A 16,441-nucleotide genomic window follows, 5' to 3' on the forward strand; every position below is an offset into this window, starting at 1 on the left:
AATGTGAAAACTTCCTCCACAGTCCAGCTTCTCAGTCCCAGAGGAAACTCTGAGAATCGACTCGTCTCTCTGCATTACGCTCAACTTCACCAGCTTCCATCACGGAAACATGAGTTAGGTCACTTCCTGTTAGCTAGGCTAGGTTAGCCTCACTGCAGTCAGTGTGTATTGACTTTGCTAATCAATGCTAACGCATCAACAGTCAATAAAAATCAAACTCAGAACTGCTGTTCTGTCATTTAAATTTTAAAATAATCACAGCAGGTTAAAACATGATGGAGAATTAAAATCTGTAGGAAGAATTTTGAGTTTAAAGGTTAAAACATCAAGAAGACGCTAAGAAACTTTGATAGCTTAAAATCAGTGGAAGAAAATCTGATGAAGTTATAAATTATTATTGGACTGAAACACCTAAACATGGAAAACATTACATTTACTGATGTAAAAAATACAAAATACATTTATCAGAAATATCTTAATAAAGAAGCTTTTCCAAGTCAGAAACAAAGAAATTATATAACAGCACATTGTTAAAATAATGCAAACATTTTTATTATATTCTTTCTACACAAAGGTTAAAGATTTACTGTTAAAGCTTCTGAATGAGTTCTAATTAACTAATGAATAAATCAGTTTAAAGGAGTTTTTAACAGTTGCATATTTAGTGAAAATGAGATGGAAAATGTTGAACATTTATTTTGTTTCAACTTTAAGTTCATTCAGACTTTTAGATGATATGTGGAGCTGGCTCCAGTCCAAGGAAATAAGTTTCCATCTTTGACGGGGAAAATGATTAAAGATTTTATCTTCAGTGAAAAAGATGAATTTCTGATTAATTCCTTAATTTTAATGTGAAATTAATGAAAACAAAACCAAAGGTATTTTAATAATGTCCTTAATTAAATGTTTCATTATTCTAAAGTTTCTCTGTCTCATATTTATTCATACATATGGAAAATTGTTCACTTTTATTGAATTTTCTTTTTAAATTCAAGTTTATGGCTCGAGGATGCGACACAGCAGCTGCAGGACTGTTTCGACAGGACAAACTAGGATGTTTTTGAACATCAGGACCTGGAGGTTTTTACAGACATTGTACTGTGCTATATCAAGAACTGTATTGACACTGTAGCTGTGGATAAACGCATCCGGGTCTTCCCAAACCAGAAGCCCTGGATGACTCAGGAGGTCCAGCGACTGCTAAAGACCAGGAATACCGCCTTTAGGTCTGGGGACAGGACCGTCTACAGTACAGCCTGAGCTAACTTGAAGAGCGGCATCAGAATGGCTAAGTCTGACTACAGGAGGAGGATAGAGGGCTACCTTGACAGCAACAACAGCAGGCAGGTGTGTCAGGGAATCCAGCATCTCACCAACTACAGGACCAACCTCGCAGCTGTGGAAGGCGACGCCACGCTGGCAGAGGAGCTGAACCTCTTCTTTGCCCGCTTTGAGGTGAAACCAACAGAAGCAGCCACACTACACCAAGCGACCCACAACACCACACCCCTCATTGTAGAGGAACACGAAGTGAGGCGCACACTGCAGGCTGTCAACACAAGGAAGGCTGCTGGACCTGATGGCGTCCCTGGACGTGTCCTGAAAGACTGTGCCGATCAGCTGGCTGGAGTCTTCACCAGGATCTTCAACCAGTCCCTAGCCCTGTCTACAGTCCCATCCTGCCTGAAATCTTCCACCATAGTCCCCATACCCAAGAAACCTCACATCTCCTGCCTCAACGACTACCGGCCAGTGGCACTAACCCCTGTGGTGACGAAGTGTTTTGAAAAACTGGTCCGGGGTCACGTCACAGCACTTCTCCCTCCTGGCTTTGGCCACCACCAGTTCGCCTACAGAGCCAACAGATCCACAGAGGACGCCGTGAGCACGGCCCTCCATGCTGCTCTGTCACATCTGGAGCAGCAGGGCAGCTATGTGCGGATGCTCTTTGTAGACTACAGCTCTGCTTTTAATACCATCCTCCCTCACAGACTGGTGGACAAATTGGGGGACCTGGGCCTCCCTCACTCCACCTGCATGTGGATTCTGAGCTTCCTGACCAACCGACAGCAGAGAGTTAGGGTGGGAAAACATACATCCACTGCCCTCAGCCTTAGTACTGGCTCTCCACAGGGCTGTGTGCTGAGCCCCCTGCTCTATTGTCTGTACACATACGACTGCACCTCTGCCCACCACAGCAACACCATCATCAAGTTTGCTGATGACACCACAGTGGTGGGGCTCATCTCAGGAGGCGACGAGTCCGCCTACAGGGGTGAGGCTGTTCCTCAACAACTCAAAGACAAAAGAACTCATAATAGATTACAGGAGGAATAAAACGGACATTACACCACTAACCATTGGGGGAAAATGTGTGGAGAGGGTAGCTGATTTCCGTTTCCTGGGGGTCCACATTGAGCAGGGCCTCACATGGAACATGAACACCTTCGAGCTGATAAAAAAGGCCCAGCAAAGACTGTACTTCCTGAGGGTTCTCAGGAGGAACAACATCAAGGAGAAGCTGCTGGTGTCCTTCTACAAGTGCTCAATAGAGAGCATACTGACTTACTGTATCTGCGTCTGGTATAACAGCAGCACTACGGCTCAAAGGAAAGCTCTCCAAAGGGTTGTGAATACAGCCCAAAAACTCATTGGCTGCCCTCTCCCCTCACTGGAGGACCTGCACAGCGACCGCTGTCTAAGAAAAGCACAACACATCACAAAGGACACTTCTCACCCCGGACATTCTCTGTTGTTAAGGAAGAATAATTTATAAAATTAACTTCAGAAAAAGTTTGGCTCTCTCTCTTCCTCAAACTCCCGGGTCCTCTCAGCGGGCGACATGCAGCCACAAAGAAACAACAATACATGTTAACATCACAGAGTTACAGAGTTTAATCCCATACAAAGCAACGTATGAATCAACAGCAAAACTGCAGAGGAACAGAGATATATATTCATTACCTTATACAGACAAAGACAGACAAAGACAAACACAGACAAAAACAAAGACGCGTCTTTGGAGAGAGCCGATGCAAAAAAGCAAAATAGTGGCAGCTCTCTGAATTATTATTCCTGTGCACGAACTCTTATACTGAAGGTGTGTCTTTCCGTTTTAATATATTCAATTAAGGCGTACCTCTGGTTGACCAACTGGAAGCTACCTTGGACACTCAGAAAAACTTAGAAACTCCCCCTAATTTACACCAAAGATCAAAAGGCCATTTGGTCTCTGGTTCAACAAAAGAGCCAACAGCTGCGTCCTGGCCTCCTGGATTCTACGGTCATTTGGTTAAAGAAAAACATAAGATAAGATTTCACAGATACCTGTGAAATCCGAAGTCTCTCCCGTTATCTCCTCCAGGCTCAAGTGATATTGCCCTGCAGTAGATGCTAATTTTATGGCCTCCTGCCCTCTGACAACACAGCAGGAGCCCCATTGAGAGATACTTTGAATACTTGCCCATCTGGTTTAGTTTTAAATCCTTAACACAAACCTGTTCAAAATTAAGAAATTTGTTCAAAATAAGAATGTTCAATATACCTTTTACACATGCCGTAAGATTAACTGTGTTAAGCACTAAAAATAATCATTTTTCCTCAACACTGTTCACACTGCTGCCTTCAGGCAGAAGATACAGAGCAACCAGAACAAGAACCAACCGTCTCAGAGACAGTTTCTACCCGATAGCAATAACAAAACTAAATGCAAGCAAAAACAACCATTAATCATCATGAATGATGTAGCCTATGTGAGAATGTGGCTGTTCTAATTTACTAGTTTTTGTTTTGTTTTGTTGTTTTTTTTCAGTTATTTGTTAATTCTTACATTGTGTGTGAATTGTGAGACAGTTATTTTTTGTTTTTAAGCATATGCACTGGCTGATGGCACTTTTTAAATTTCGTTGTTCTTGTGACAATGACAATAAAGATTTATCTTATCTTATGCTTTATAACTCACTTGTTGATAAAATTGTATCTAAACTGAGAAAAAAATTAATTGAGCTATAATGGATTATAAATGTGATCAATAAATTTTGTTAAAGAAAATTTACCAAATTTTAAGCTTCAATTGTTCTCCACATTTTACTTCCTGTTTCCTCTCTTCTCTCCTCCCACTTTCTGCACATTGACCAATGAGTGATCAGTAAGTCTCTGATGCTCCACACCACTTCCTTTTTACAACATGAGATTTTCAAAATAAATCAGAATATGCATCAAAGCTTTTATTTACACTAAGCAGAAATAAGTAACATATTTCCATATTTTTAGGTTTCTCATCTGAAACTATTTTTAGTTTTTACAAACATCTTTTTATCATATTTATGATGGTTTTCATGTATATTAAACAAACTGAATTGAACAGTTAAAAATACTACTGAGAGGTTAACATGATGCAAAAGATTATTTTGAGCTGGGATATAATTAAAATGAAACATTGTTTTCTATAAACTGTAACTGATGTGATGAAGCTCAGTGGAGCGCGGCGGCAGCAGAACGTTCTCCATCATTTTCATAATTCACTGTGTCGTCATCAACAGCAACACGAACCTGAGAGAAAAAAGCAGATATTAACTGGATAAAACAATTTCAGAAACAAAATGAACATTTAAAGAGAAATATCAAACCATTATAAAGGATACCACTGAGAAAATTCTCTAAAACAGCTGATCTATTTATTACTTCTATAAAGTTAAAAGTAAAACTGTTTGCATAATGTTGCAAACTGGAAACTGGAAGTCTGAGGGAAAATGTTTGTCATTTATAATCTACATATAAAAGGTCTATGAAGGTATTTTTCATGATTGTTTCTCTTACATTAATGTCTTTCTGAGGCTTTTTTCTCCCTGCAGTGAAAAACAGAATAAAGTGATTAAAGTAAGAACTGTGTAAATCGTCTCCATTGTAGCTGAGTTTTCTCACCTCTGGTTCTGATGATACCAACAGTGATTCCAACCATCAGGATCAGTCCTGTGATCTTCAGAGTCGACATGATGAAGCTCAGAGGAGACGAGGCGGGGGGGCCTGAGGTGGAGACGGCGCAACAACCTGATGGGGATAATTCTCATCTGATTTAGGAAGAAAATTGTTTTAACATGATGGTGGACTGAACATCAATCTGAGCGTTTGTGTTACGGCTACTTTTGAAAGATAACAAGTTCCCAAAAATCAAAAAAAGTGCCAGAGTTGTTTCCAGGAGGAGGTTTTTAACTCATACAAAACAAAAAAAGCACTCGCGGATAGTTTTCTGGTTTCAAAATGTGAGTTCCCTTCACTTACAAAAATAACAGAAACACTCTCCGAGTTGACTTACAAAAAATGTAAAAAGCTTTATTTAGTGGTAGAAAAACTATTTCACTCCTTAACCAAACAATCAGATCAACCACAGCAGCTGCTTCTGCTTGTTAATCACAGCAGGAGGCTGACTGACAAGGAGGAGGGTCTAAGCAAAACAGATAAACAACAGATCTACCATTCACATAACTTTAGATCCCTAACCTTAACATTAATACATTAACAAAAAATGAATAAATTAATCTAATTCTTAACAGGCTCCAACAGTCTGTGACTTTGGATCCAAATTGAGAACCAAGGAGAAAAATAATGACATTAAATCAGAAACTCATGGCTTAATAATGAGATTTACAATAAACCAAGAAGATATTTCAGAAGAAGCTGATATTATTCAGTGCAAAATTTTAACTTATTCATAAGAATAAGACATCATACCTTCAGATCCATACTGAGCTTCTATCTTCACTTCGTTTCCTTCAACAAACTTGCAGGTGAATCTTCTGCTGCTCTGAAGATTCACAGTCAGACGAGAAACACAACGGATCTGTCCTCTAAACTTATATCCATCACCTTCACCAGTCAGTTCACTTCCTGTCTCGTCCACCCAGAGGAGACTTTTATCTGGACATGAACCTGATCTGTATCTGAACAGAGAACACTGTAATGTGAAATCATCATTTGTTGGATCAGCATCTTGTGGAGAGACTGAAAGAAAACACAAGAATGTTTCATCATAAAAGACGAAGAAAGATTTTTTTTAAGTGAACTTGAGGACAATTTTTATTTTTATGGTCATGAACAAAAGCTGTTTTGTTAAAACGTTGCAGATAAACATCTGGCAATAACTATGAAGGTTGGCCACTGAAAGTATAAATATAATACTTAAACCACTACAACATAAATATCATAATGAGAGAACTGAACAGATTTCAGTCTCTAAAATCAGACAGATCCAGTTCCAGTCCTGACTGAACTCATAAAAACACATCATGATCTAAACAGTCAGATCTTTAAAAGACTGAAATCAGCAGGTAGAGAGTCATTATTTAGATTACTTACTGATCAGCATGTTTAGATACACATATGTATTATATCTGCAGCGGTAACGTCCAGCATCCTCAGCTGTGATGTTGATGATCAGAGAACAGATTCTGTCCAAACTGGCAGAACGAGGAACTTCCTGTTCCTTGTTCATGTTGTCATTTTTCTTATAAGTCCAGTTAACAGAGGAACATGAGTCGGATGATGAAGGTCTGTTACAGGGTAGAACAGCTTCATCTCCTGCTCTGTGGTAGAGATGGACTGGAAAAAACATTCAGAGAAATATTTTACTATACATTTAGTTATTAATAATAAGTATCAGTCTCTTTTTCTGCCTGAATTCACTGGAAATATAGAATATGTAAAAAGATTAAAAGCATTTTAAAAACAATATTTTAATAAAAGAATATATTACTGGTCAACATTTGAATCAAACATTTTTCTCTTAAAACAGCATAAACAAAACCGTTTTTAAGGTTTTTCTACAGATTCGAATATTTTAATGTTATTTCCTCCTGATGGTTGATTGGTCACACATTTACAGAAACAATTAATCATTTTGTTTTAGATTAAATACTAAGTATTAGAGAAAACATAGTTTCAGGCAATTCAAAGCCCTTTGAGCCTTAACTTCTCTAAAGTAATCAAATAAGATCAAGTGCAAATTGTTATATCATTATCAACTGGGCTTTTAAACATTGTGGAGCTTTTAGCTATAAGCAAAAAAAATTAAATATATTCAACAGAAACATGTGACATATGAGAAAGTATCAAGTTCAGAATCTCACAGAAGTTTGTTAGTTTGAAATTCTTTTATTTGCATTAAAACTTTAGTTTCTCCTGAAGAACTGGATGATTTAGTGCTCACTGTGTTAAAACTCAGTTTATTATCTAACCTGGAAACTGACCAACATGTGACTCTCAGTCTGAAGTCTCTGTGAGCATTTCTCTCTTTAACACACTAATCTGTCTCTTCCTGTTTGTTTCACTTCCTTCTTTTTATCGTTTCTATTTGTCTCTAAAAGTTGCTGCTCTGTTTTGGTGTCACGTTTTAAAGTTTCCCTACAGAACGCTGCACTGGTCACTTTGTTCCACATAAACATTCAGACGGTTCACTGATCAGTTCAGTGAATCTGTTTCACTTTACAAAATAATAATAATTCATTTTTATTTTATAATTCAAGCTTAATGATTCTGTCATCACTCAACACAGTGATATAAATCAGAATTCATATTATCATAAATCTCACTCAGTATCTGTAAATTAATGAATATTTGTAACCACAGGTTTTGTCCTCTTTGCTTTCATGCAGGATGTTTCACTGATCTTAAGCTGCAGCAGAAAAATAAAAAAAAAATCTGAACCTTGTTTATCTCAGAGAGGAAAAAATCAAGTTTTATTTCAGATAAAAAACTTGTTTTGAAAATATACTGTAAGCTGTCTACAAAGACAAATGATAACATATAAAATATAAATCATCACATAAATATCTAGTAATTTCTGCTGTTTATCTCATTTACTCTGTAAAAAAAGAATATTTTACCTGCTGTGTATTGAGCTTCAACCTGCACTTTGTTTCCTTCAATAAACTGGCAGGTGAATCTTGTGTTGGTGTCGCTCTGATGCTTCACAGTTAGAGAAGAAAAACATCTTTGTCCTGAGCTGAGAGCATCGATTTTACTGATCAGTTCAGTTCCTGTCTCATCCAACCAGAGGAAACTTTTCTCTGGACAAGGACCCAGGTTACCGTATCTCCACAGAGAACATTGTAATGTGAAATATCCCTTTGTTGGATCAGCGTCTGAAACTGAAGGAAAAAATACAAATACAGTTTTCTCAGTCTAAAATATGTTAAAGTAACTTTCTCAGAGGTGAGAACCTTAAAGTTTTACTTGATTATTGATCTACATTATTATTACAGATCTGATCAGGTTTTCATCAGCTTGATGGAAGAAAACAAGTTATATAAAAAGTTGATTATTCAATGATTAGATCAAACATTGAACAATAAAAGATAAACTGATTAAATCTAAACATCCTCAGCAGCCGAGCACAACGTTCACTCTGATGAGCCGACTTCCTGATGACATCACAGCTTGGCCCCGCCCCCAACTCAAACAGGAAGTGGAAGAAGCACAACAGAGGTTGGCTGGGAAAATAAAATTTAAACCTCATTGCAAGCTTCATTTCAGACTGTGTGGACTGATGGGTAATGTTTATTTGAATCTAAATAAATGATTGTTTCTCTGACAGAACAACATGTGAACTTCTGACTGCATCAGGTCACTGAGAGGTTCCCTCATGTTAAAGTCCAAAGAAGTTCAAGGTTTCAGAGAAAAAGGAAATCAGAACTGATGATGTCAGAAACATCTGACCAACATTTCACCAAGTTGATCAGAAGAAAAGAGTCAGAGTTAAATCATTCAGGTCTACATACTCACTGGTTAAAACATTCAGATAGACAAAATGATCTGAGGAGGGTCCTGAACCATGTATACAGGTGTAAAGTCCAGCATCATCAGCAGTGATGGTGTTGATGATCAGAGAGCAGCTACTGTCCATTTTTAACCTGGAAGCTCGAAGTGAACTCTGAATAACTTTTCCATTTCCAACCTCTGTGTTAGTTGTTCTTCCATCTCTGCTGTAAAGCCAGTCAATATTAGAGCATGTGTAATATGATGAAGATCTCTCTGAAGGTAGAACAACATTTTCTCCTTCTCTGTGATAGAGATGAATTTCTCCTCCTCTGGTTCCTGCAGCAGAAACAAAGACATTAAAGTTTTACACATTTCATTCTTCACCAAATTATCATGATGTCTTGAAGTGCTGGTGGTGTAGGTGGTGAGGCAGACGCAGCAGACCCAGGTAAGAATGAATAATAGATTTTTATGATGAAGACACAGTCCAGCAAACGGGCAGCACGGCCGAGCGGAAGCCAGGGCTCGACGCCGGTAGCAACCGTTAAAACGACTGGATGACACAGAGGACAGCGCACACTTTAGATGACTGCAAGACAAGGACCCGACAGAGATGCAGAGACACAGGTGACACTAAATACACACGGGGTAATTAGGGAACGAGAAACACCTGGGAGTAATCGAGGGGAGAACAGGACAACACAGGACAACACAGGACAATACAGAAAACTCGAAAGTAACACAGAGAAAACGCAGTTCACGACACATGAAGGTGAAATTAGAAATGTTTTAGTCATCTTGTTTCTCTGGTGTTGAATTACTTTTACATTGTTCAGTCTTGAGGACAATAAAAAAATATTTCACTCATAAATGCCATAAATATTTATTTTACAGATTCTATAAGTTAATGTCTCCATAAAAAAATAAAAGTTTCTTTTACTTTTTCTCATCTTGATGTGAAAGAAAACAGATCTTTACCTTCAAACTGAAGCACAACGACCAGAACCAGAACCAGAACCAACATCTCCTGTCCGTCCATCAGCCGCTGAACTGAGAGACTTTTCTCTGCTGCTGATCTGAAAATACTGATCATATTTCCTCTTTGTGGCTGAAATAAAGAATAAAAACAGCTTCACACCAACACCCACCGTACATGGACATGCATCCTGTCACTTTGATGTCGTAACATTTGGGTTCTTTAGAAACTGACACAAAAAAAAAACACAAATTGAAGAAAGTAGTTGAAACAAACATTTTTACTATTTTTAACTGATTCATTTTACAAGACTGAGAACTAAAGTGAGAAATGGTTGTGAGATCTGATTGTAAAGACCATAAAACAAAGTTTCTTTTTATTTTTATTATTTTCTATACAGCTTGTTGTCATTTCCTGCACAAACAGGAACTATGACTCAAACTAATGAGCTGCAGTCAGTCCATGAACAGCAGCAGCTCTGAGACTCTGCAGACAGAGAGTTAAACCAAGTAAGAACAGCACAAGTAAAGAGACAAACGTTCAGAGTATAAAAACACTAGACTCCAAACAAATAATCACACGACTCGGCTTTTCACCAGCATTTTAACGCACCATTTATGCACAAATCTGAGGCTGTTGAAACGTGAAATAAGTCTCAAAAATCCTCGTGCATCGTAAGCTGATTTGTGCGTAAATTCAGTTTTGTTTGTGTATAACAATGCATACTTATTTAATATTTGCAGATTGAAATTAAAAAATCTGTGTGTAGAAATTTAATGTTTGTAGAAATTATAATTGTGTGTGGGTACTTTTATTTTGCATTCGTAATTTTTTAATACTTGTGTGTGCATTTGACCACATATTTAGTGATAGAACTAAAATAATAACCTATATAAATACTAATCATTATATTTAAGGAGGCCTCACTGAAGGAAGTAGTCGACATGAATGTTGTGAGTAAGGGAGCGCTTGCATCCGGATTCAGCAGATAATCGCTCGGCAAGAAGTTCCTGTGTCCTTGACACGAACGATGGTGTGAAGCTGTGTAACTTGTTTTTCTTTCATCGTACATGGACATGTGTTCCAGAATATATGCTGTGTAACTCTGAATCACGTTGCAGCTGCGTGACCTTAGAGATGAAACATGCGTTGTAACTAGAGAATGCCCGAGTCACAGTTAAAACATTTTCTTTAGCAGGTTTGTAAAAGATGACAAAAGAATCTGGAAAGAACTAAGATCAGACGGTTCCCTGATCAGTTCAGCTGTGGATCATTTTACAGAAAACAAAAATTTATAAGTTCTTATTTCATTAGCCATGCTTCAGGATTTCAAAGGAAAAACCACACATCTGAATTATTATACCTGCTCACACACATTCATGTTATTTACATAAATCTGTTGTCTTTTTAATGCACGAATACTGACACCTGAATTTCTCCATTTTGGGACAATAAAGGATATTTTTATTCTATTCTTTTCTAAATGCCTCTGGGTTCCACTGTGTGAAGACTGGCTTTAGGTTTTCTAGCAACAAGCTTTGTCCTCTTTGCTTGCAGAGGATGTTTTATTCATCCTAAGTTACAGATAATAAAAAAGTTTGTCCAGCAAAACATCTGTTCTGTTTTCAAGTGAAAACTGGTTTAGAAAATCTCTCATCTGTCTGCAAAGAGAAGAGGCCTGCTTTACAGTCCTGCTTTTGTCTCATTTATTCAATAGTTGAAAGGTGTTATACTTTTCATCACAGGTGTATAGTGAGCTTCTGTCTTCATGCTGTTTTAATCAACAACCTGCCAGGTGAAGCTGCTGTTGGTGTCGCTCTGATGCTGCACAGCTAGAGAGGAATTACAGCGGCTGGATTCTCCTATGTGGTGCACAAAATCTTCTCATCAAACCAGCAGAAATTCAACTCTGGACAAGCATTTAAACCTCCGTATCTCTACAGAGAACACTCTTCCTTTGCTAAATAAAGATCTGGTGGAGACGGAGGAACTGACAGAAAATTTATAATCATTCAAACCCAAACCCAGTCAGACGAATTGTACGGTATTTACAGAGTGTGGTCTTTAACAGATGGAGGAATTGCTTTGGCAGGGCTGCAGCCTCCTTGGTTCTTCGTCTTCTTGTTGGTGCTTTCATTTGCATGGGCTGGGTGGATGGTGGAGCAGAGGAAGATGTCTTTGGTGTCTCGCCGTTGCAAAAAGAGGACAGAGTCTGAGCGAAGCCAACGGAGGCTTCCACAGGGAGACTCCTGGTCCAGGGCATTCAGCTTGACTTTAGAGAACTCTGCTCCGTGCTCTCTGACGGTCCCACAGGCCAAAATCTTTTGCTTAAACAGATCACAGAAGAACCTTGGACTGGTGTAAATATTGTCCAAATACAGCTGGTATCCACTGCCCAACATGGAGGGATTTACCAGTCTCATGACCGTGTCACTCAGACCCGTGTCTCTTTCACCCTGGTACACCAAAAGTCATATGTGTAGCCATTGCTGGAGTCGGCCAGAACAAAAAGCTTGAAGCCCCAGTGAACAGACTTGTTCTTCATGAACTTCTTTATAAAGAAGTTCATGAAGTTCATGAATGGTTGCCACAAAGGCACTAGAGCCTTTGTGGCAACCATTCTCACATCAATGGCCATCTCCAGGCGCGGCTGGTAGTTCTGATGGCAGGCTACTCTGATCTCATCATACAGCGGCTTTATGTTTGCCAGACAGTCAAACTCTGGCGTTCCTTTCTTCTTTTCGTTTTTAGTGTCATCTTCCAGACTACTCAGCATAAGAGCCTGGAGGAAACTCTACTTGTTTCCCTACATCACCTTTCATGGGAAAGGTAGATTGTACAAGGTGCCACGTCGCCAGTGGCAGAGCTCAACATTTGACAAAGCCCATGTAGATCACGACTGAAAGGAAAGAATTCATGTCTTTCAGGGTTATGTCCGTTCAAGAATAGGATTTGGTAGAGCAGAGGGCTCGGCCATTTTCATTGGTGTTTTTCACTACTGTCAGCAAGGTGCTCTTTGTAAAAAAAAGGCTGAAAAAGGTCTAGAGCAGTGTATGGAGCCATCATGATGAGCTGGGGTCCAGGTGTTCACAAAGGGCGGAAAATGGGCTGGCGTGGCGTTATGTCGGCCTTTTCTACCCCATGCCATCTCTCCATCTTGGCGCCATCCCCACTGGATGGCGCCATTTCTGTCATGAATTTTCTTCGCTCTCCCTTTGGAGTTCCCTTTTCTGTTGACTTGAAGGGACTTAATGTTCAACCAACACCCTCTTGGTTTCTTCTCAGCAGGTTCATAGTCTGAATAACGGTACCGATAACAACAATTAAGATGAAATATTTAGTTCAAACATGCAAAATTAAATTTCAGAGAGAAAAATGAAAAATAAAAATAGGAACAATAACAAATATGAAAATAAACCCCAATGTCTTCACTTGATAAATCCAGTATGTTCACTGTGCATGGGTCTACCGCTAACTATATTTAACTGTAATTCGAGTGTAAATGTCTCATTTAAAAACATATAGAAACTTACGGTGGCCGACAGGTGCAAATGCGCAGCAAAAGAGAAAACATGCAAACAAAAAAGAAGACACCCCCGAATGAAATGCAGCAAATAAAAAGAGAGACGCAAACACCCCCGAATGAAATGCAGCAAATAAAAAGAGAGACGCAAACACCCCCGAATGAAATGCAGCAAACAAAAAGTGTTGAAAACGGAAGTGCTCCAGACCACTAGGGGGAGTCAAAGAAAATAGTATTCATTTCTATGGGACCAGATGCAAGATTCTTCTTCTTCTTCTTCTTCTTGGTATTTATTGGCGGTTGGCAACAAACTTACAGTAGCATTACCGCCACTTACCAGTATGGAGTGTGGTTCGAGATGGTCTATAAACTTTCACTTTCTACCTTTTCCCTCCATTAACTCCTGATTAAACATACCCCCACACATACACACCTGCTTATATTATCCAACTTGCTTATAGCTTTATATACCCCTCTTTGATATTCTTTACACACTCACACCCAACTTGCTCTACTCATATCCTATGAAATAGCTTTGTTTTTTTAAGATACCGAATAATTATTTGAATATGTCTACTCCCGAAATCTCTCCTCAAAAATTCTATTAAATTAAACCTTTCTTTAATACCTACACACTCTCTCAGCATGCATCTTCTCTCTTCTTCATACTTACAACACTCTAAAATAATATGCTCTATTGTTTCAGACTTCTCACAATAATCACACTTTCCAGATGCAAGATTCAGAGAGATACCTTTACTTTCTTTCAAATTTCTTTCTCTGAATCTTGCATCTGGTCCCATAGAAATGAATACTATTTTCTTTGACTCCCCCTAGTGGTCTGGAGCACTTCCGTTTTCAACACTTTTTGTTTGCTGCATTTCATTCGGGGGTGTTTGCGTCTCTCTTTTTATTTGCTGCATTTCATTCGGGGGTGTTTGCGTCTCTCTTTTTATTTGCTGCATTTCATTCGGGGGTGTTTGCGTCTCTCTTTTTATTTGCTGCATTTCATTCGGGGGTGTTTGCGTCTCTCTTTTTATTTGCTGCATTTCATTCGGGGGTGTTTGCGTCTCTCTTTTTGTTTGCTGCATTTCATTCGGGGGTGTCTTCTTTTTTGTTTGCATGTTTTCTCTTTTGCTGCGCATTTGCACCTGTCGGCCACCGTAGAAACTGGAAGTGGTGACGTTTTACCACAGAACCAAAACCGATTCGTGTTTCACTTCATCTGCGGTTTGGTTGCAGGACTTTCACATCTCAGAATTTCAACTAGCAACTCTGTACTTTTAATAATTAGACATGAGGTCTTCATCTCTAAACGTTAATATTTTATCACCACATAATAGTTAGATGTATTTTCTATTTTATCACTGTTCACTTAGTTCTGTTTTATTTTTATATTGCATTCATAATTTAAAAGTGGAACTTTACTCCAGTTCCAGTTTTTCCACCAAGCCCTTTCCATCTTTTACCAGCATTCTGTATAATTATTATCAGACTCTCAGTTGCACAAACATTTAACCTAAATTATTGTCTCTGACAGTTTTTGTATTACAATCAATCTTGTGAAATTCATCAAAAGTTAGAGTAAAAACTGTATTTTATGTATTTTATGATTGCAAAATCAGGTTATAGCACACATATATGAGTTTTAATAAAAAAAACATTAACAGTTTATACATAGTTATGTTTCATGGGCCCTCACCCTTTGATTCATATTAATGTGATGCTGTAAGATGGCCAGTAGGTGTCACTGTATTTATTTCTATGAAGTGTTTGGAAACACTGACCTGCGTCTGAAACGTTCATGATTTTCTACACTAAAGATGACAAAAAAATCATAAAATCAACACAAATAACAACAATAAGGGAGAAGAAATTACAGGAAGGATCTGACAAGTGAATGAAAACCAGCTGCCTGTACTGGGAGGGTGATTACTGGATTTACCAGTAAACAGGCTGCAGGTGGGGAGAAAGCATTAATAAACACAACACAACTAACTAAGGTTTAAACTCTAGACTTAAACATTAAAGATTTAAGGTTCAAATAACATTAAATTAAATCTGAAGGATGACATCATAACCAGGAAACCAAAACGTCTCCATCTGAGGCAGAGGCTGACCTCCTGACCTGCAGGGAATGGCTAATCTTCACCTTTACAAAATGTGTTTCCTGACATAGCGTCACAGTGAATGTGAGATTTCTTAGATATGACACATACTGTATATTCAATAATATGCATTAGCAGCAGCAGCAGGCTGCTGTGTCCAGTGACTGGAAGTGAACGGCCTCCGTCCGCTCCGTCACGGCTCCGTAGTTTCGGCTCATCAGTCTCCTCATTATCTGCTTCTCCACCTCCATCAAGCTGCAGCTAATACAGAAGGCGCCGTCCCTTGAAATAACCAATCAATAACCGGCTGCAGGCTCTGTCAGCCGATAATGTGTGAGCTGTCGCTGGAAGGGAACCTGCTTTGTTGTTGTGCAGCAGTCCACAGACAGGTGGACATCTGTCAGAGAGAGCTGCTGTTGTATTTAACACCTCAGCAGTGGAGAAAATAAAGTCGACCTGCAGGAACGTCCACCAAGGCAGAAGAGAGGGAAATGAATTTACTTCACAATCTGCACTGAGGGGGTTTGAGATGGAAGTGAAATCCAGCAGAGGACTTCGATTCGCCCGTTCTGCTCCTGTGGCTCAGAGTCACATCTTCATCCTGTGTGTCAGTTGGTGTCATCTTTAAAACTGAAGAGGATAAAGAAGAACCTGCAAAAAAAAGTAACCAACCAACCAACCAACCACACTGCTGCAAAGAGTCGACATCAATTTTCCCTCAAACAGAAAATTAATGTTTCTGTTTGATGCAGTCAAAACAGAAACTCTGGACACTGAAAGTGGAGCAGAAAGTTTGTTTCTGTAAATAAAAACCTATTTTATAGTAACAAATAAATCAATTAAGAAGTTGAAAAATTGTAATGTAATATAAAACATTACATTTGACAAAAATGCCAAAAAAGGCGAAGAAAATCTTTAAAAACAAGAAACAAACTATTAACTCCTAAAGCTGAGATCAGAGGCAGGAGAGAAGCAGACCCATACATCAACAGGACTTATATTTAATAAAGATTGTTTTGGAAAAATGATCCTATGATCCGGTTTCAGTGCAGAACTAGAGCTGACATTATTTATTCCGAT

General features: G+C 38.7%; 1 protein-coding gene across 1 annotated transcript; it reads right to left on the bottom strand.

Moving 5' to 3' along the window:
* Positions 1-4,201: 4,201 nt before the first annotated feature.
* On the bottom strand, positions 4,202-9,852 carry LOC116734296 (uncharacterized). Its single transcript, XM_032585611.1, has 8 exons — positions 9,733-9,852; positions 8,779-9,090; positions 7,881-8,144; positions 6,355-6,597; positions 5,731-6,000; positions 4,924-5,025; positions 4,819-4,847; positions 4,202-4,551 (listed from the first exon to the last, which is right to left on the bottom strand). The coding sequence occupies exons 1-8, from the start codon at positions 9,845-9,847 to the stop codon at positions 4,474-4,476; spliced, it is 1,413 nt and encodes a 470-aa protein (XP_032441502.1). The 5' UTR covers positions 9,848-9,852; the 3' UTR covers positions 4,202-4,473.
* Positions 9,853-16,441: the final 6,589 nt, after the last annotated feature.

Source organism: Xiphophorus hellerii, chromosome 15 (genome assembly GCF_003331165.1).
Source record: "Xiphophorus hellerii strain 12219 chromosome 15, Xiphophorus_hellerii-4.1, whole genome shotgun sequence".
In the NCBI taxonomy this organism is placed as follows: Eukaryota; Metazoa; Chordata; class Actinopteri; order Cyprinodontiformes; family Poeciliidae; genus Xiphophorus; species Xiphophorus hellerii.